Source organism: Leptodactylus fuscus, chromosome 8, assembly GCF_031893055.1.
Source record: "Leptodactylus fuscus isolate aLepFus1 chromosome 8, aLepFus1.hap2, whole genome shotgun sequence".
Classification (NCBI taxonomy): Eukaryota; Metazoa; Chordata; class Amphibia; order Anura; family Leptodactylidae; genus Leptodactylus; species Leptodactylus fuscus.
This window is the reverse complement of record NC_134272.1, coordinates 16,385,553-16,407,264: the sequence shown is the minus strand read 5'-3', so window position 1 is coordinate 16,407,264 and position 21,712 is coordinate 16,385,553. Positions and strand designations below refer to the sequence as shown.

General features: G+C 42.2%; 2 protein-coding genes across 2 annotated transcripts in view; one reads left to right on the top strand and one right to left on the bottom strand.

The window, feature by feature from the left end:
• The window catches only part of SEC14L5 (SEC14 like lipid binding 5), a 38,380-nt gene extending 34,272 nt beyond the window's left edge, over window positions 1–4,108 (bottom strand). Inside the window, exon 1 of the mRNA XM_075285408.1 lies at window positions 4,054–4,108. The gene's annotated coding sequence lies outside the window, so the exon portion shown is untranslated. The remainder of the gene's footprint in view (window positions 1–4,053) is intronic.
• Window positions 4,109–10,158: 6,050 nt separating this feature from the next.
• On the top strand, window positions 10,159–14,033 carry PTX4 (pentraxin 4). Its single transcript, XM_075285421.1, has 3 exons — window positions 10,159–10,476; window positions 11,824–12,853; window positions 13,393–14,033. Exons 1-3 carry the CDS (start codon window positions 10,339–10,341, stop codon window positions 14,031–14,033), a joined length of 1,809 nt encoding a protein of 602 aa, XP_075141522.1. The 5' UTR covers window positions 10,159–10,338.
• The last annotated feature ends 7,679 nt before the right edge of the window (window positions 14,034–21,712 follow it).

Here is a 21,712-nt window from a genome sequence, read left to right as displayed (position 1 = left end):
CAGTACTCACACCTTCCCCGGCTCTAGCTCCCGGCCTCCTCCCGGCCTCTCCCCCTCAGTCCCGGCTTCTCTCTGTCACATCCTCCGCTCCTACACAGCAGCTTCATCTGAAACCACGCCCACTCCACTGACAGAAGGTATAACCCCGCCCATCACCATGGCAATACAACACTAAAGCTGGTCTGATCTTGCGATTGGCTCCTTCTCCGTTGATTAACCAATGAAACAGTATCAATCTACATAACCACACCCTCCACAGCGGACATCACCCTAAGCATGCACCTGTCCTACTGTAGCCCCTCCCATTCCCACATTTTGGTATTTCCCATCCTTTGCCCCAGGAAGACCGAGAAGTGACCAGAACTGTACCATTGTGAGGCGGGGGAGGGGGGGACACTAGTCATGGACTGGCAGAGCTGCTCATCAGTAACATGCTGGGGGTTGTAGTTCCACAACAGCTACAGAGCCATTACAATAAATACATAGTCTTTCATCTTATCACCGTTTTTACGTGGTGTTTTGGCCATGAAGGGGCGCACTGGGTGCCCATTACTGTTCTCTACACCAAGAGACTGTGTGAATAAAGGGGAGTCCCCAGGGTGGGGGTCAGCACTATATCCATGGGGTCTGAGCCCTAAAACTTGGGTCCCTTCTACGCCAGCCGTAATAGAAAATCTGATCATGTAGTGCGCCGGCAGCGGGCCCAGCATAGGGATCAGTGGGAGTCTCAAACATAGGGATCAGTGAGGCCCCAGCATAGTGATCATTGGGGGCCGCAGCCTAGGGATCAGTGGGGGCCCAACATAGGGATCAATAGGGGCCCCAGCATAGGGATCAGTGCAGCCCCCAGCACAGGGATCAGTGGGGCCCCACATAGTGATCAGTGGGGGGCCCAGCATATGGCTCAGTGGGGGCCAAGCATAGGGATCAGAGGGGGCCCAGTATAGGGATCAGAGGGGGCCCAGTATAGGGATCAGTGGGAACTCACCATAGGGATCAGTGGGAGCCCCAGCCTAGTGATGAGTGGGGTCCCAACATAGTGATCAGTGGGGGCCCAGAGGTCAGAGCCCCAGGAATGAGACACTGACCCCATATACAGTGCATGGGAAATAACATACCGGGGCAAATAGAGGGGGCAGTACAGTGACTGGGGAATATATATAAAGCACCATGGGATTAATGGTGCTATATAAATAAACAATAATAATAATATATAGGGGCAAATAAGCAAATTACACAAATTACAGGGGTACTCCAAGATATAACACGTACCATCTGTATACAGGGCGGGGAGAACACTAGGGGGGCCATGACAGTCACACCGAGGGATGCCAGATATATACATCAGATTGTGGTGCTAGGACAAGGTAGATTAATAGTGTTTAGGATGTTCCATGCTTGGACTTGTAGTTCCACATCAGTTACAAAACTCTAGTCTATGAATAGCAGTAGATGTGACATGAGAGTAATATTTACTAATAGAGGCCGCCATCTAGTGGTGGAGTGAGGTAACACAGTGATACTGCACCAGTAATAGGAGACTGAGAACACAATAATAATTTACATATGACAAGCCTCAAATCCCGCAGTCATATTATTATACATAGGAGCAGTATTATAGTAGTTATATTCTTGTACATAGGAGTAGTATTATAGTAGTTATATTCTTGTACATAGGAGGCAGTATTATAGTAGTTATATTCTTGTACATAGGAGCAGTATTATAGTAGTTATATTCTTGTACATAGGAGCAGTATTATAGTAGTTATATTCTTGTACATAGGAGCAGTATTATAGTAGTTATAGTCTTGTACATAGGGGGCAGTATTATAGTAGTTATATTCTTGTACATAGGAGTAGTATTATAGTAGTTATAGTCTTGTACATAGGAGCAGTATTATAGTAGTTATATTCTTGTACATAGGAGCAGTATTATAGTAGTTATAGTCTTGTACATAGGGGGCAGTATTATAGTAGTTATATTCTTGTACATAGGAGTAGTATTATAGTAGTTATAGTCTTGTACATAGGAGCAGTATTATAGTAGTTATATTCTTGTACATAGGAGCAGTATTATAGTAGTTATATTCTTGTACATAGGAGCAGTATTATAGTAGTTATATTCTTGTACATAGGAGTAGTATTATAGTAGTTATATTCTTGTACATAGGAGCAGTATTATAGTAGTTATATTCTTGTACATAGGGGGCAGTATTATAGTAGTTATATTCTTGTACATAGGAGTAGTATTATAGTAGTTATATTCTTGTACATAGGAGTAGTATTATAGTAGTTATATTCTTGTACATAGGGGGCAGTATTATAGTAGTTATATTCTTGTACATAGGAGTAGTATTATAGTAGTTATATTCTTGTACATAGGGGGCAGTATTATAGTAGTTATATTCTTGTACATAGGAGCAGTATTATAGTAGTTATATTCTTGTACATAGGACAGTATTATAGTAGTTATATTCTTGTACATAGGGAGCAGTATTATAGTAGTTATATTCTTGTACATAGGAGGTAGTATTATAGTAGTTATATTCTTGTACATAGGAGTAGTATTATAGTAGTTATATTCTTGTACATAGGGAGCAGTATTATATTAGTTATATTCTTGTACATAGGGGGCAGTATTATAGTAGTTATATTCTTGTACATAGGAGTAGTATTATAGTAGTTATATTCTTGTACATAGGAGTAGTATTATAGTAGTTATATTCTTGTATATAGTAGTAGTATTATAGTAGTTATATTCTTGTACATAGGAGTAGTATTATAGTAGTTATATTCTTGTATATAGTAGTAGTATTATAGTAATTATATTCTTGTACATAGTAGTATTATAGTAGTTATATTCTTGTATATAGTAGTAGTATTATAGTAGTTATATTCTTGTACATAGGAGTAGTATTATAGTAGTTATATTCTTGTACATAGGAGTAGTATTATAGTAGTTATATTCTTGTACATAGGAGCAGTATTATAGTAGTTATATTCTTGTACATAGGGGGGCAGTATTATAGTAGTTATATTCTTGTACATAGGGGGCAGTATTATAGTAGTTATATTCTTGTACATAGGAGCAGTATTATAGTAGTTATATTCTTGTACATAGTGGACAGTATTATAGTAGTTATATTCTTGTACATAGGAGGTAGTATTATAGTAGTTATATTCTTGTACATAGGAGTAGTATTATAGTAGTTATATTCTTGTACATAGGGAGCAGTATTATATTAGTTATATTCTTGTACATAGGGGGCAGTATTATAGTAGTTATATTCTTGTACATAGGAGTAGTATTATAGTAGTTATATTCTTGTACATAGGAGTAGTATTATAGTAGTTATATTCTTGTATATAGTAGTAGTATTATAGTAGTTATATTCTTGTACATAGGAGTAGTATTATAGTAGTTATATTCTTGTATATAGTAGTAGTATTATAGTAATTATATTCTTGTACATAGTAGTATTATAGTAGTTATATTCTTGTATATAGTAGTAGTATTATAGTAGTTATATTCTTGTACATAGGAGTAGTATTATAGTAGTTATATTCTTGTACATAGGAGTAGTATTATAGTAGTTATATTCTTGTACATAGGAGCAGTATTATAGTAGTTATATTCTTGTACATAGGGGGGCAGTATTATAGTAGTTATATTCTTGTACATAGGGGGCAGTATTATAGTAGTTATATTCTTGTACATAGGAGCAGTATTATAGTAGTTATATTCTTGTACATAGTGGACAGTATTATAGTAGTTCTTATGCATAGAGTTAGTAAGTTAGTATTATATTAATACATTATATTTCTCTGGAGGGGGTGACGGCACATGTAATATGGGTATATACTATATAATATCTTTCCTCCATGTTCTTCTTTCTGCTCTGTTTCCTGTCTCTCTGGGTTATGACTGCACCATTAGTGTTAGTGTTGGCAGTGACTGGCATTACTCTCCCTCTTCCCCTATATATATACAGTATATACATTGCAGCTATAGATGACTATGATAGATGAGAATTGGGTTGGATATATAGTTACCTGTTCTGCAGTTTGAGGTTCAGGGCTCCAGGGCGTCTCCATAGACTGCTGTTACCTGGCTGGGACTGCAGAGTCACGGGACACGCGGTGCCAGCATCAGTCAGAGCTTCTGTCATACACCAGCCTGCCAGCCCAGCTCTTTGTTAAGCCGCTGCAAACTCCATCCTGCCGAGCCAGCAGATTTCCCCCTGAATATGTGCATTGAGGGCTGGAGGCGCTGATGACATCATGCAGCCGGGAGATGAGTCCAGCCATTATCGGGATGTTAACACCTTTTATATTGATTTTTATCCTTCGTGATTAGAGATCTCGTCCTCTTTAAGGGTGAATTCACACTGAGTAAACGCTAGCTTATTCTGAACGTAAAACACGTTCAGAATAAGCGGCGTCTAAAGCAGCTCCATTCATTTCTATGGGAGCGGGGATACGAGCGCTCCCCATAGAAATGAATGGGCTGCTTCTTTCACTCCGTGCAGTCCCATTGAAGTGAATGGGGAGTGCCGGCGTATATGGCAAGCTCTGCTCATGCCGGAGCGTACACGCCGGCACTCCCCATTCACTTCAATGGGACTGCACGGAGTGAAAGAAGCAGCCCATTCATTTCTATGGGGAGCGCTCGTATCCCCGCTCCCATAGAAATGAATGGAGCTGCTTTAGACGCCGCTTATTCTGAACGTGTTTTACGTTCAGAATAAGCTAGCGTTTACTCAGTGTGAATGCACCCTAAAGGCGAAAATTAGATAACGAATAACATGTGATTTATTAGAAGGCGTCGGCCGCCATGTTGGACCGCGGAGCTCCAGCAACTGATGTATCGATTCGTTTTCATTTGGGCGATCCTGAATGGTGATATTGATGATGAGAGTTATGGTTACACTTACTTAAAGGGGTTGTCCCGGATAAACTGATCCTTCTAATCTAAGATACACTCCCTCCTTCCCGCCCACCACCCGCTGTCTACCTTCTAAATTACTTAGGTTACCAAAAATCTATATTTACCTAGATCGCCCCAGGTACATTTTCCAATTTCCTTTGATGTTCTGTTTCCAGAAGGGGGGAAATGTAACGTCACCTAAACTAAGAAGCCCCATCATACTTAGAGTGGAGTGAGAAAGGGAGCGGGAAGGAGAAAGGGAGCGGGAGGGAGTGAAAGAGGGAGCGGGAGGGAGTGAGAAAGGAAGTGGGAGGGAGGGAGAAAGGGAGTGGGAGGGAGTGAGAGAGGAAGTGGGAGGGAGTGAGAGAGGGAGCGGGAGGGAGGGAGAGAGGAAGTGGGAGGGAGTGAGAGAGGAAGCGGGAGGGAGAGAGAGAGGGAGCGGGAGGGAGGGAGAAAGGGAGCGGGAGGGAGTGAGAGAGGAAGCGGGAGGGAGTGAGAGAGGAAGCAGGAGGGAGTGAGAGAGGGAGCGGGAGGGAGGGAGAGAGGGAGCGGGAGGGAGTGAGAGAGGAAGCGGGAGGGAGTGAGAGAGGAAGCGGGAGGGAGTGAGAGAGGGAGCGGGAGGGAGTGAGAGAGGGAGCGGGAGGGAGTGCGAGAGGAAGCGGGAGGGAGTGAGAGAGGAAGCGGGAGGGAGTGAAAGAGGGAGCGGGAGGGAGTGAGAGAGGGAGCGGGAGGGAGTGAGAAAGGGAGCGGGAGGGAGGGAGAGAGGAAAGTGCTGTGAGTCTGCTCTGAGTGGCCCAAGGCATCATGGTAGTTGTAAGAAAACAACAGGAACATGCCCATGTAAATACATGCAGAAGATGCCAGGAACTCCCAGAGAAACCCAGAAATCTTTGAAAACACTGCTAAAGGTATTTGGGTGCCCTTATTAACCCATTAATAACAATAACCAACCTTTTTTGCAATACTGTGCAAGCGGCCATTTTCTTGTGGCCTGTGGGCATGCGCAGTCTGCTCTGCCCAAGGCCCGAAAGTTACAAGCCACTCCCAGAAGAAGAGGCTGAAGATGCTGCTGCTGAAGAAGATGGAGGCGGCACTGGAGAGAGTTCTCTTGCAGCATTGGGGACGCCCCCAGTGCTGTCTGAGTGCTGGGGCCCGCCCGCAGTGCTGCGAGCTAGCTAATTTGCATATCGGCAAGAACCGGGATTGTAGGCGAACGGCAGCACGGAGAAGATGACGAAAGGTAGGAGAAGAATAGCCTTTCTTAAGGCTATTCTGATGTGGTACCTAGAAAAAATTGTGTCTGAATGATAGGATCCCTTTAAAGATTATCAGAGGAAGGGAGGGGCTCCAAGAGGAGGAGGAGCCTAGTGTACCCTTGCAATAAGGAGGCAAGTGTCAACATATAGTGCAAACATTGATAAACATACATTCAGCATTGCTACAAGTATTGCAGACGACCCCCACCCTATAGCAGGCAAAAGCTCTGCTCATCCTGAGCCTCCTGGTGTATGGTTTAAATGACAGGACAGTAATCAGAGCTGTAGAAAGGATAGATGCTACCCTGTGCAATAACAATAATAATAATGATAATGTAGTGAATGTCAATCAGTCTATGGAAAGCTGTGTACGAGCCAACCAGCAGCTGTACTAAGTGTAAGAGATCAGGCCGAATCAGAAGCATTGCATGCTGGGACGTATGTGCTGTTCTGGATATCTGAACCGATGCCACAGAATAAACGTATTGTTGTAAATGATGATAGAAATGAACTGCTGTTCCTTAATAATTCATAAAATGCTCGTCCAAATCACTTAAATGGTGCAATTTTAAGAAAGCAATGGAACCGCACACTTATATGTTGGATTGAGGTGTAAGCAGAAAATGGGGCCTCTGACCCTGTCAGTATCCCCCCCAAAAAATCTGCATTTTTTCCATGGCGCATCAACCTATGTTAACTTGACAATAATATTTTTTTTTTTTAAATAGTGCAATGTCAAGAAATGTCCACAAGATGTCAGCAAAGTAATAGAGATAACACAATCCACTAAGAGACTATGTTATCAATCACAGTATACAGTATATCATACACTAGTGCTATAGATCAGGAAATCCTACACATCATGTAAGAGCTTCAGTAACTATCAGAAAAGAGATAAAAATCCAGATATTATTAATATTGAAGTATTAGTTATTAACATAACTGGGGCAGAAGCCATCAAACATATAGAAATGTATACAATGCTGAGAGGATGGAAGGTAAATGACAACTGTTCTGAAATACTATAGCATCATAAATAAATTATACAGTCCTATGAAAAAGTTAGTTCCCCCCTATTAATCTTAATCATTTTTAGTTCTAAATATTTTGGTGTTTGCAGCAGCCATTTCAGTTTGATATATCTAATAACTGATGGACACAGTAATATTTCAGGATTGAAATGAGGTTTATTGTACTAACAGAAAATGTGCAATATGCATTAAACCAAAATTTGACCGGTGCAAAAGTATGGACACCTCAACAGAAAAGTGACATTAATATTTAGTAGATCCTCCTTTTGCCTCTAGTCGCTTCCTGCAGCTTTTAATCAGTTCCTGGATCCTGGATGAAGGGATTTTGGACCATTCCTCTTTACAAAACAATTCAAGTTCAGTTCAGTTTGATGGTCGCCGAGCATGGACAGCCCGCTCTCAAATGATCTGAAAACAAAGATTGTTCAACATAGTTGTTCAGTGGAAGGATACAAAAAGTTGTCTCAGAGATTTAACCTGTCAGTTTCCACTGTGAGAAACATAGTAAGGAAATGGAAGACCACAGGGACAGTTCTTGTTAAGCCCAGAAGTGGCAGGGCAAGAAAAATATCAGAAAGACAGAGAAGAAGAATGGTGAGAAGAGTCAAGGACAATCCACAGACCACCTCCAAAGAGCTGCAGCATCATCTTGCTGCAGATGGTGTCACTGTGCATCGGTCAACTATACAGCGCACTTTGCCCAAGGAGAAGCTGTATGGGAGAGTGATGAGAAAGAAGCCGTTTCTGCAAGCACGCCACAAACAGAGTCGCCTGAGGTATGCAAAAGCACATTTGGACAAGCCAGCTTTATTTTGGAAGAAGGTCCTGTGGACTGATGAAACAAAGATTGAGTTGTTTGGTCATACAAAAAGGCGTTATGCATGGTGTCCAAAAAAACAGCATTCCAAGAAAAACACATGCTACCCACTATAAAATTTGGTGGAGGTTCCATCATGCTTTGGGGCTATATGGCCAATGCCGGCACCGGGAATCTTGTTAAAGTTGAGGGTCGCATGGATTCCACTCAGTATCAGCAGATTCTTGAGAATAATGTTCAAGAATCAGTGACGAAGTTGAAGTTACGCCGGGGATGGATATTTCAGCAAGACAATGATCCAAAACACCGCTCCAAATCGACTCAGGCATTCATGCAGAGGAATGGCCATCCCAGTCCCCAGACCTGAATATCATTGAACATCTGTGGGATGATTGGAAGCGGGCTGTCCATGCTCGGCCACCATCAAACTGAACTGAACTTGAATTGTTTTGTAAAGAGGAATGGTCCAAAATACCTTCATCCAGGATCCAGGAACTGATTAAAAGCTACAGGAAGCGACTAGAGGCAAAAGGAGGATCTACTAAATATTAATGTCACTTTTCTGTTGAGGTGCCCATACTTTTGCACCGGTCAAATTTTGGTTTAATGCATATTGCACATTTTCTGTTAGTACAATAAACCTCATTTCAATCCTCAAATATTACTGTGTCCATCTGTTATTAGATATATCAAACTGAAATGGCTGCTGCAAACACCAAAATATTTAGAACTAAAAATGATTAAGATTAATAGGGGGGCACAAACTTTTTCATAGGACTGTAACTACTATAATACTGCCTCCTATGTACAAGAATATAACTACTATAATACTGCCCCTATGTACAAGAATATAACTACTATAATACTACCTCCTATGTACAAGAATATAACTACTATAATACTGCTCCTATGTACAAGAATATAACTACTATAATACTGCCTCCTATGTACAAGAATATAACTACTATAATACTGCTCCTATGTACAAGAATATAACTACTATAATACTGCTCCTATGTCAAGAATATAACTACTATAATACTGCTCCTATGTCAAGAATATAACTACTATAATACTACCTTATGTACAAGAATATAACTACTATAATACTGCCCCTATGTACAAGAATATATCTACTATAATACTGCTCCTATGTACAAGAATATAACTACTATAATACTGCTCCTATGTACAAGAATATAACTACTATAATACTACTCCTATATACAAGAATATAACTACTATAATACTGCTCCTATGTACAAGAATATAACTACTATAATACTACTACTATGTACAAGAATATAACTACTATAATACTGCTCCTATGTACAAGAATATAACTACTATAATACTGCTCCTATGTACAAGAATATAACTACTATAATACTACTCCTATGTACAAGAATATAACTACTATAATACTACCTCCTATGTACAAGAATATAACTACTATAATACTACTCCTATGTACAAGAATATAACTACTATAATACTACTCCTATATACAAGAATATATCTACTATAATACTGCTCCTATGTACAAGAATATAACTACTATAATACTGCTCCTATGTACAAGAATATAACTACTATAATACTACTCCTATATACAAGAATATATCTACTATAATACTGCTCCTATGTACAAGAATATAACTACTATAATACTGCTCCTATGTACAAGAATATAACTACTATAATACTGCTCCTATGTCAAGAATATAACTACTATAATACCGTCCCCTATGTACAACAATATAGCTGCTATAATGCTGCCCTCTATAGATAATACTGATGATTTAGTATATATGATGACAGGTTGTATATTAGACTCTTTTCACTTTAGGTACTGTCCTGTATTTTGGGCGTCTCTGGGGTCCGGTAATATTTCGGGTGTAGATGTAATGGAGCTCCTGCTCTCTGTACATGACATAAATAAGTCTGACCTACTGTAGTCACTTTCTTGGTCTCCCATAAATATCACTTTTTCTGGAGTCTCTTCTCGCGGCTATTATTGGCTTATGCGGAGTAGTCGTGGTGCCTGCAAAACTCATCTATTTGTGGATGGAGGCAGCCGGGGGGTTGGAATAGAAGAGACCAGACGTGAGGAGCAGCGGACAAGAGGACAACTCAGCATAGGCACATGTGAGATCGAGAGAGTAAGGAGGATAAAATACAAGGAATTAAAGGGACAGTGTCATAAGAGGATGAGAATGGCGTAGTGGGCGGAGCATCACTAGGTGACCACAGGAGATTTGGAATTTTGTGTATTTCTTGTGCATTGAACATAAGACAGAAGAGACAATGGTGGTGACAAGTGGAGTCATGTCCAGATTACTCCTGGTCTTCCTTCTGTGTCTTCCGAGTGTCTTTATGGAACAGACCCGTCTCCTAGAACAGAGGAAACCTTTCTTCGAACGTTTCAGACGGTTGGAGGAGCAGGTGAGGATGGGAAAATGCATACATCTTTATCTTTGTGGTACTACAAGTCCCAGCAAATCCTACCTGCCTATTGTAGATCTGCGTATACAGTATGGTTGTGGCTGTTGTCCTTGAGTTTCTGAAGCTGATAATCTGATTCCTGTCCTGCAGGTTATTTTATTCATCTCTCCTGCTCGGGAAAGTGGAAAAAAGATTATTGCAATGACTCAATTCATATATTACATTAATTATCTTATATCGTGTATTATACTCCAGAGCTTCGCTCACTATTCTGCTGGTGCAGTCACTGTGTACATACATTACATTACTTATCCTGTACTGATCCTGAGTTACATCCTGTATTATACTCCAGAGCTGTACTCACTATTCTGCTGGTACAGTCACTGTGTACATACATTACATTACTTATCCTGTATTATACTCCAGAGCTGTACTCACTATTCTGCAGGTGCAGTCACTGTGTACATACATTACATTACTTATCCTGTATTATACTCCAGAGCTGCGCTCACTATTCTGCTGGTGCAGTCACTGTGTACATACATTACATTACTTATCCTGTATTATACTCCAGAGCTGTACTCACTATTCTGCAGGTGCAGTCACTGTGTACATACATTACATTACTGATCCTGTATTATACTCCAGAGCTGCGCTCACTATTCTGCAGGTGCAGTCACTGTGTACATACATTACATTACTTATCCTGTATTATACTCCAGAGCTGCGCTCACTATTCTGCTGGTACAGTCACTGTGTACATACATTACATTACTTATCCTGTATTATACTCCAGAGCTGCGCTCACTATTCTGCTGGTACAGTCACTGTGTACATACATTACATTACTTATCCTGTATTATACTCCAGAGCTGCACTCACTATTCTGCTGGTGCAGTCACTGTGTACATACATTACATTACTTATCCTGTATTATACTCCAGAGCTGCGCTCACTATTCTGCTGGTGCAGTCACTGTGTACATACATTACATTACTTATCCTGTATTATACTCCAGAGCTGCGCTCACTATTCTGCTGGTACAGTCACTGTGTACATACATTACATTACTTATCCTGTATTATACTCCAGAGCTGCACTCACTATTCTGCTGGTGCAGTCACTGTGTACATACATTACATTACTTATCCTGTATTATACTCCAGAGCTGCGCTCACTATTCTGCTGGTGTAGTCACTGTGTACATACATTACATTACTTATCCTGTATTATACTCCAGAGCTGCGCTCACTATTCTCCTATTACTGTTGCTGTATACATACATTACATGTAGGATGGCGTCTGTGTATAAGTCTGGTTTACAATCTACAATCTATTTGTTTGCAGTTTCGGCGCTTTCAAGAAGTAACCTTGACCCGTCTACAAGGAATCGCTGAAAACTACAACATCTCCTATAACATTGATGCTCGTTTCCACCACATTTATGACCAACAGCAGTCAATGGGCGAAGCCTTTAACGCTACCAATGAAGTGACTCAGACCGAGCTGAACGGCATCAAATTCTGGTTGAAAAAAATTCAGAAGAAAACCAAAAAGTTGGATTTGAGGATGTCTGCTCTGGAGGAATCCCTGGCTGAGAAAAACAAACAACTGACGAAGGAGAACAAAGCAAGAGACGTGGCCGTGGCCAACTTGACGTCTGCCCTCAGTGGCCAGAAGAGGATCATCTACCAGTTGGTGAAGGACAAGAGCATGTTGCAGAAGGGGATGGAGACGGTCCGTGAGTCGGTCGAAAGACAAGGAGGCAAAATAGCTGATTTGGAGAAGCAGTTACAAAATATGCAGCAAAATGAGATTTTTCCACCAAGTGCTTTGATGGCACCACAAGAAATGATTCGAACCCCTGAGACCAAGCAGGGGGATCTTCCACACAAAATTAATCGAACCCCTGAGACCAAACAGGAGGTTCCACCACAGACCGATCCTGGACCTAAAACCCTCCAACAACGCATGATAAAGCTGCAGGCCAAACATAGCCAGAGGAAGAAGCTACAGGAAGAGCAGCAGGTGCTGATGACCACCATCAATAAGATGTCTTCCATGGCAGCTCAACGTAGAGAGGAGACCCGAACAATTGGTCCATTGGTGGAGGAGACAACTGGTCTACAAAGTACTAACACACCGCTAAGCGTAACACTGGTCCCACAACTTAATCACAAGACTACCCAGTATGAAGACCAGGAGGTGACTGACCCCAGTAATGCCATCCAGGTATCAGCCATACGAGGAAATGTGGTCAAGGATGACAGTCCTCCTGGAGGAGAGAGACCCCCTAGTGTTCACACTACTAGGAACCCACCACCTGCCACAGAGGCCCCAGAACCTGAAGAGAAGATCACCAAGGCCCCAGCAAAACGTAAGATCATCAATGTAGACAGTAGTTCTCAGGCATGGGAGGGGGAGGATATCTGAAATTTGACGTATTTAAGGTCCCTTTTTTTGGGGTCCCTTGTTCTTGAGTCCAATCTACCACCAGTTGCTGCTGAATACAAGGTCCTCACATCATCCCATGAGGACCCAGTGCAGTTGCTCTAAGAACTGAAGAGAACCCAGGGACAAGGAGGGTAAAGTCAATGGTGAGGTCTGGGGACTGTGTAAGCTTGCTTAAAGAGGACCTATCACCACATTCATTAACGCTAGTTCTTAGCATGTGTTACTCGGCACCGCTCCATCAATTCCAGCACAGTTGGAGTTTTCTCTCTAATCCCCACCATTCCTAAGCACCTATTAAATGATGCAAAGAGTTGGGCTTGACAGAGGTGGTGTAAGGTCTTCTTTAACCTACAGGTCCTTAGATCTAGTTACTACAGGATTTTTTAAAAACTTTGTGCAAACCCCTCTTGGTGGTCCTATGTATACTCAATTATACTATTCTGCTTTTCTTTCTTGTTGCAGTTTGCAATGTGGATTCCATGCTCGTTTTCCCCAGTTCTTCCACGGAGAACTTTGCAAAGTTTGGTAAGGAGTTGAAGCAACCTCTACATGAACTCTCCATCTGCAGTTGGGTGAAGACTAATGTAAGCTACGTGGGCACCATCCTGTCATATGCGACAGAAGAGAATGACAACAAACTGGTTCTTCATGGTAGACATGGGGCCACCCATGACTCTCTTCACTTTGTCATTGGAGACCCGGCCTTCCGTGAACTCCCCATTGTCCCACTGGCAGATGGCAGCTGGCACCACACCTGTTTCATCTGGTCCTCCATCCAAGGTAAATATTGGTTCTATGTTGACCGCAAGTTAACGTCTACTGGCTCCAGATTTCAGAAAGGTTATGAGATCCCACCAGGAGGATCTTTGGTTCTTGGCCAAGAGCAGGACACCTTGGGCGGAGGCTTTGACAGTTCCGAAGCTTTTGTTGGATACTTGGCAGGATTTGCTATGTGGAATAGAGCATTGACACCTGGAGAAGTCTCTGGAATTGCCACCGGGAAGGGCCTGCCAAGAGGTACCATCCTAACCATTGCTGATGCCTCTTCTCTTCATGGTTCAGTGGAACGTGTGGACTGTACCTGTCTAGAGCACTGCCTGTAGACTTTCATAATGTTGTGTAAATAGAAGATTGCTTCCCTATTGGACTATTATTTATGGGACCGCTATGGGCCCATTCCAAACCCCTTACAGTGACCAATTATCTACAATATATTGAGACAATCACAACACACACTGGAGTGGTCTAAGAGAAGATCCTGTGATGTTTCCATTTTATGACATGAAGGTGGCCACAACCAAGTCCATTAGATCCAGCAGAGGACAACCCCATCTGAAGCTGAAAGTCAAGGCGAACGCTTATTACTTGGACTTGTTACTTTTTTGGGTGGGTTACAAATAGCCTAATAGTCCTTTACAATAGGATAGGACTCTAGAGTCATGTTCTCTGGAGGACCCACCCTTCTTCCTTTTGACCCACAGTATATAAAACATGCCATAATGGGGCTTCATAGGAGTTTATGACTGCAGCCCTATGGCTTCCTTCTTCTCCTTAGGCTGGCCATTCACCTTAGATATCGTAGCTGTTTGACCATCGGGTATGCCTGATCCTTCTTTCCAGGGTACCTTAGATGGTCTGCTGACCTTGTTCGAAAAGGCAGATTTGGCCAACATTAATCTAATGTGCGTGGCCATCTTCAGGCTTTAGTCAGTTCAGTTTGAACCTTATTATCAAACACCAGTAGGTGGCGGTGTAGGACATGTGATGTGGGCTATTTATTGGACACGTTGGCTCTTTAACGTCTACAGAACTCCTATGTAATGTGTCATTTATTATATATGGTATATGTATGTACATTGTAGTATGTGTACTCTGACTACGGTACGAATATAAAGACAATTTGACCACCCGGTTTGTAAGGATTGTTCAGTATTTTCACGTTCTGTCCTATCCACAGTAATCTTTTTATTTTTGAGTTTCCAACAAAAAAATTGAAAAAATCCAACATGGAGGTTTAGGGCTGGACGCATTTTCGGATTTTTTCATACGTGCGGTTTTGAGAACTTAAAGACACAATAGTTCTGACCGGCCCTAAGTATAAGGTTTCCATTGGAGGGGGTTACAAGGTGACATATAGAACATAGATGGTCCAAACCAACAGCCCAAAATGGTGGATTTCCTCTAGGGCTATCCTGAGACAATGGCTAGTCATTCATCTCTTGTACCCTGCTTGGTATTACGTGGTTGCGTTGATGCTTCTAAGCTGGAGAATAACGCATTGAGTTCCCGTATAAGTCACCGATATTAGCAATAGACCGCAACTTTTCTTAAACCCAATGTGGATTTTCCATCGTCTTTTATGGTTATAATAAAGTTGCATGAAGGTTCTGTCATGATTTTCGAGCAGCGGGGCCCTCATGGTGCAGTTATTGTCTAGACTTGCCCTTACTTGGGGCAATAACTCATGATATCACCACTCATATCACTGTAAAATATCAGACTAATGGTTTCAAGATGGCCAACCCATGAACTGGTGGATGTGCTCCTGATTTATGACCAGTTGACTCCTTCCAACAACTGAAGACTGGATTGTTGGTGTTTGGAGAAAGTTCACCCAAGTTTAGTGAAGGTTTACTGTGCCATATGGTCAATGTTCCCCACTGAGCTGAGAACTTTAAATAGCTCAAGAATAGCAAGTGGTGAGGAGGTGCTCGGGTTACATCTCGCTCCAGTATTGTGCTCCGCCATGAAGAAGTCTTTTATGAGACCAGGCTGGTGTCTTCAAAAGCTGGTATGGACTCGGGGAGGAATTTGGTTGGCATTCTCTTCTGTCTCGTCTGTGGCTTATCTTGTGGGGACGTTGGGTGGCCGCTTCTAAATATGGATCTCATGGATGAGGACATCAGGAAAGAAGTTGACCAAGCTCTTCAGGTGGTGAACCAACCGAACTTCCAAGGATGGAGGATGGAGCTTATTAAACAGGTGAGAAGTAGACTTTGGTGGTGTCAGGCTTCACATTTTCGGCATATTTGTAGCATGAGGTCTCTTTAGGTCTTTGCATAGTAGTGGCCACCAGAAGTTACAGTGGGCTTCAAGGGATCCTCCACCACAGGAGTACTAACATGAGGCATATGAGGGTTGGGTACCTTGTAGATTAGCATTGATGACATAAGATACATTTTTTGAAAAAGGCCAATGATTAAAGGGGCACCATACTTCTAGTTATAGGGGCAATGGCTATTGAGAACTTGAGGGTCCTCTGCTTGCAGCAAATGTGTGACTTACATGGACATCCATTGAAGTAGACATATGCAGTCTTGGTAAGCTAAGTAAGGTATCTATAAGAAGAGGTCACCACAGGGACAGAGACCCATCCAGTAGACCCCCTTCCCTTGGGACCCCCTCCCCTTACTGTGGCACCTTCCACAGTCATAGAAGTTCAAAGCAAACCTAAAACCATATCAAGATATCCATGGCCTAGTCAAATGTCCTTTCCACCTGGGTGACGGGTGTAGTGTGCAGCACCTCATAGTTTGTCCTAGAGGGGAACAATATAGTGGGTACGCCTAATATCACAACTTCAACCCAAAATCTTTGGGATCTTCCACCTATTATTATCCTCTGGGATGTCTTCAGACTGAGAGATTGACTGAGTCAAGGGATTGAGACAAGAAGTAAATTAGAAAAAGGTAGAAGATTTCATTATACGGTGACGTGCAGACCCCTCCTCGATCTCGGTGACAGCGCCACCTTCTGCTCTGTTACAGGCCGTGCCCCGCATGCACATCGGTCTGGTTGAATTGTGGCTCCTCTTCAGGAAACTTCAGAAAGAACAAGACGAAATGCAGAGGAAGATGAAGAGGATGATGAGGATGGCGGCGGCCTCCAGCCAAGGTGTCACATGTGTAACGTAATCCCCAACTCGCTGGGCATGGGGGGGGGGGTGGGGGTGATATTAAAACTTTAAGCCTTACCTTAGATTGTCTGCCAATGCCCCAGTAGACCTGCCCTACACAGATATAACCCCCTCATTCCCATAGATCTCCCTTATGCGGTCCGGGTTGTATGATATATATAATACGGCTCTTATGACTACTACAGTCCTATGAAAAAGTTTGGGCACTCCTATTAATCTTAATCATTTTATGTTCTAAATATTTTGGTGTTTACAACAGCCATTTCAGTTTGATATATCTAATAACTGATGGACACAGTAATATTTCAGGATTGAAATGAGGTTTATTGTACTAACAGAAAATGTGCAATATGCATTAAACCAAAATTTGACCGGTGCAAAAGTATGGGCACCCTTATCATTTTATTGATTTGAATTCCCCTAACTACTTTTTACTGACTTACTGAAGCACAAAATTGGTTTTGTAACCTAAGTGAGCTTTGACCTTCATAACCAGATGTATCCAATCATAAGAAAAGGTATTTAAGGTGGCCAATTGCAAGTTGTTCTCCTATTTGAATCTCCTCTGAAGAGTGGCATCATGGGCTACTCAAAACAACTCTCAAATGATCTGAAAACAAAGATTGTTCAACATAGTTGTTCAGGGGAAGGATACAAAAAGTTGTCTCAGAGATTTAACCTGTCAGTTTCCACTGTGAGGAACATAGTAAGGAAATGGAAGACCACAGGGACAGTTCTTGTTAAGCCCAGAAGTGGCAGGCCAAGAAAAATATCAGAAAGGCAGAGAAGAAGAATGGTGAGAACAGTCAAGGACAATCCACAGACCACCTCCAAAGAGCTGCAGCATCATCTTGCTGCAGATGGTGTCACTGTGCATCGGTCAGCAATACAGCGCACTTTGTACAAATAGAAGCTGTATGGGAGAGTGATGAGAAAGAAGCCGTTTCTGCACGTACGCCACAAATAGAGTTGCCTGAGGTATGAAAAAGCACATTTGGACAAGGCAGCTTCATTTTGGAAACAAAAATTGAGTTGTTTGGTTATAAAAAAAGGCGTTATGCATGGCGTCCAAAAAGAAACAGCATTCCAAGAAAAACACATGCTACCCACTGTAAAATTTGGTGGAGGTTCCATCATGCTTTGGGGCTGTGTGGCCAATGCCGGCATCGGGAATCTTGTTAAAGTTGAGGGTCGCATGGATTCCACTCAGTATCAGCAGATTCTTGAGAATAATGTTCAAGAATCAGTGACGAAGTTGAAGTTACGCCGGGGATGGATATTTCAGCAAGACAATGATCCAAAACACCGCTCCAAATCCTCAGGCATTCATGCAGAGGAACAATTACAATGTTCTGGAATGGCCATCCCAGTCCCCAGACCTGAATATCATTGAACATCTGTGGGATGATTTGAAGCGGGCTGTCCATGCTCGGCGACCATCTAACTTAACTGAACTTGAATTGTTTGTCCAAAATACCTTTATCCAGGATCCAGGAACTGATTAAAAGCTACAGGAAGCGACTAGAGGCTGTTATCTTTGCAAAAGGAGGATCTACTAAATATTAATGTCACTTTTCTGTTGAGGTGCCCATACTTTTGCACCGGTCAAATTTTGGTTTAATGCATATTGCACATTTTCTGTTAGTACAATAAACCTCATTTCAATCCTGAAATATTACTGTGTCCATCAGTTATTAGATATATCAAACTGAAATGGCTGTTGCAAACACCAAAATATTTAGAACTAAAAATGATTAAGATTAATAGGGGTGCCCAAACTTTTTCATAGGACTGTATATAACCCTCATATCTCCTAAAATTTATCAGAACTGAAGGCTAAAATCGTGGACTTTACCCTCCAAGTGCCAGAGCGGATGGACGTGATCGAGAAACGCCTGGAAATGGTGAACATGAGGGTCAAGACTATAGAGGATGCCCAAGATGGAGGATCCTATAAGATGGAGGGTCACCTGGACAAGAACAAGACCTCCTTTGAGAACCTACCTAAGGAGGCCTGCAACCGACCATGTGCCGACAGAAGAATGGGGCCCGGGAGGGGTAAAGTCAGCACTAACCAGCTTGCCCACAAGGTGGCAGCTCTCACTGAGTTACTGAATGGGCATAATGAGTTGTTGGTGGAGTTGTATGAGAGGATGACTGCTCTGGAGGAAGTGAATGGAGCCAGGCATGCTTCACATACACCACGAGACGGGAGTGGAGATGGACGGTAAATGGCAACGGCTGGGGAAGTAAACTGGAGCTTCTGGGAAGAGGGGCCCACGTGGCAGAGGGGCCCCTTCAAGGATCAGGTCCGGAGCAGTTGCTACCTCTGCACCCACTATAGCTGCACTTAGCTGAGACTTCTTTGTGGACAAATAACATGTCTTATACTCCAGTTATACACCAGAGCTGCAGTCACACTTCTGCTGATGTCACCTCCACCTCTAAGCGTCTGCTGGTTTCCTGTTTGTTCCCATTGTGTGTGACCTCACTTCTCACTTCTCGCTTCTGCTTGGCACGGTGTCTGTACAGAACATGACATGTTGTAGTGCATTGCGGGAGATGTAGTGTTTACAGAAGGAAGGCAGGATAATACATTACAGGATCTCACTTCACCTATAAGGGTTTGCAGGCGGCAGAATTACAACTGCAGCTCTGGATGTGATTGGAGTATAAGGCATAATGGTGATCTTGGGGTTCCTTAAAGTGGAAATCCACATAATGAACTAGTAATAGGATTGTCCGAAATGGAGAGGGAAGAGGACCAAGACAAGTCATAAGTGACCCTGCCATGAGTCGACCCCCTCCTGCACAGACAAGGACCCCCAGCTGGGACTCAACTACTAGGCAGCTGCTGACCAGATGAGGAATGGAGGATCTGGCTGCGGAGGGGGTCGTGGGACGGATGGGTGGGGGGGGGGGGGAAATAACATTCCTCTCCTTGTTACATCTACCAGTCGGCTGTATAACTGTATATAGTTAGACATATCATGTGCTAATAATGATACATACATCATACATGTAATAAATGACTATGATATATGATATATGGTGGTATATTACTGCACGGGGTACGTGGTTAATGATACATACATGTTACATGTAATAAATGACAGTGATATCTGATCTATAGTGATATGTTACTGCACAGTGAGGGTACACGGATAATGATACATACATCATACATGTAATAAATGACTGTGATATATAGCGGTATATTACTGCACGGGGCACGTGGTTAATGATACATACATGTTACATGTAATAAATGACAATGATATCTGCTATATAGTGATATATTACTGCACGGCGAGGGTACACGGATAATGATACATACATCATACATGTAATAAATAACAGTGATATATGATGTATAGCGATATATTACTGCACAGAAGGGAACAAGAACAAACATTCATAATGCGCTTTTATCACACAAAGGACTCAAAGTGCAGGGAGAGCGAGAAAAGTCAGTGATAAGGTAGGTCAGACCAACCCAAATAACTATATAATACTACCATACAGTGTCTATATAATACAACAATATAATTACTAAATAACACCGCTATATAGTGACTAAATAATACGCAATACAGTGCCTAAAAGATACAACCATACAATATCTAAGTGATACAACTAAATAATACCGCCATATAGTGACTACACTACAGGACCTAAAACACACTGCTATACAATACCTAAGTAATATGACTGTATATTGTTTAATTAAAGGGATTTTTCCAGCTAAACAGTATTGAAGACCCTTCCTTAAGAGAGACTAACAATATCACATTAGTGGGGTCCGGACCCCGACCAGCTGTTCTCAGCAGCCACTAGGATATGGTCACAGATAGCAGACAGTTCTGTTCTCCATGTAGTACATAATGCCAAGTCTCCCAAAATACCTGGGAGGTTCCTGAAATAATAAGGGATCTCCTGGACTCCCCGAGGAGTGGTCAGATCTCCTGAGCTCCCGGGCTGTCTCCCATATTACATGAGACATGGGTCCTTTTACATACTATCATGTCCTGAAAAAGAGTCATGGCCAACACGTTGTGTGGCCGTATCATTCCCCTCACCATTGATACTGCTTTATAGCACCAGATTGTATATTTAGTAATTTAGTACTTGGGCATTGTATGTCAGTATTATCTAGACAATGTATTGTGGTATTATCTGAACACTATATGGTCCTATTATCCAGACACTGTATGATGGTATTGTCTGAGCACTATGTGGTTGTATTATCTAGACATTGTATTTGTATTGTCTGAGCACTATGTGGTCCTATTATCCAGACACTGTATGATGGTATCGTCTGAACACTATATGATCCTAATATCTAAACACTGTATGATGGTATTGTCTGAGCACTATGTGGTCCTATTATCCAGACACTGTATGACGGTATTGTCTGTGCACTATATGGTCCTTTTATCCAGACACTGTATGACGGTATTATCTGATCACTATATGGTACTATTATCGACTAGACACTATATGGTAGTATTATCTGAGCACTGTATGATACTATTATCCGGCACGATTCTATAGTCACTTCTTTGTCTAGCCAATACGCCATTTTTATATGCTATCCTGTCCCTTATAAGAACTCGGTGCATCATGTGCTGACAACTAAGGTAACAATTAGCCAGGCTGTACGATGACTGGCAGGTCACATGACCAGAGATGACACAGTCACATGACTAGACATGGAAAGTCCCATACTGCAGCCCATCAGGCGCTCAGGAGACTTCCCAGCAGCAGCAGCAGCAGTCACGTTCCCATGGTAACACAGCAGCCGGTCAGGACTACATTACCCGTCACCCCCCGGGCGCGCTCTCCAGATGTGTCCCTGATGACGCG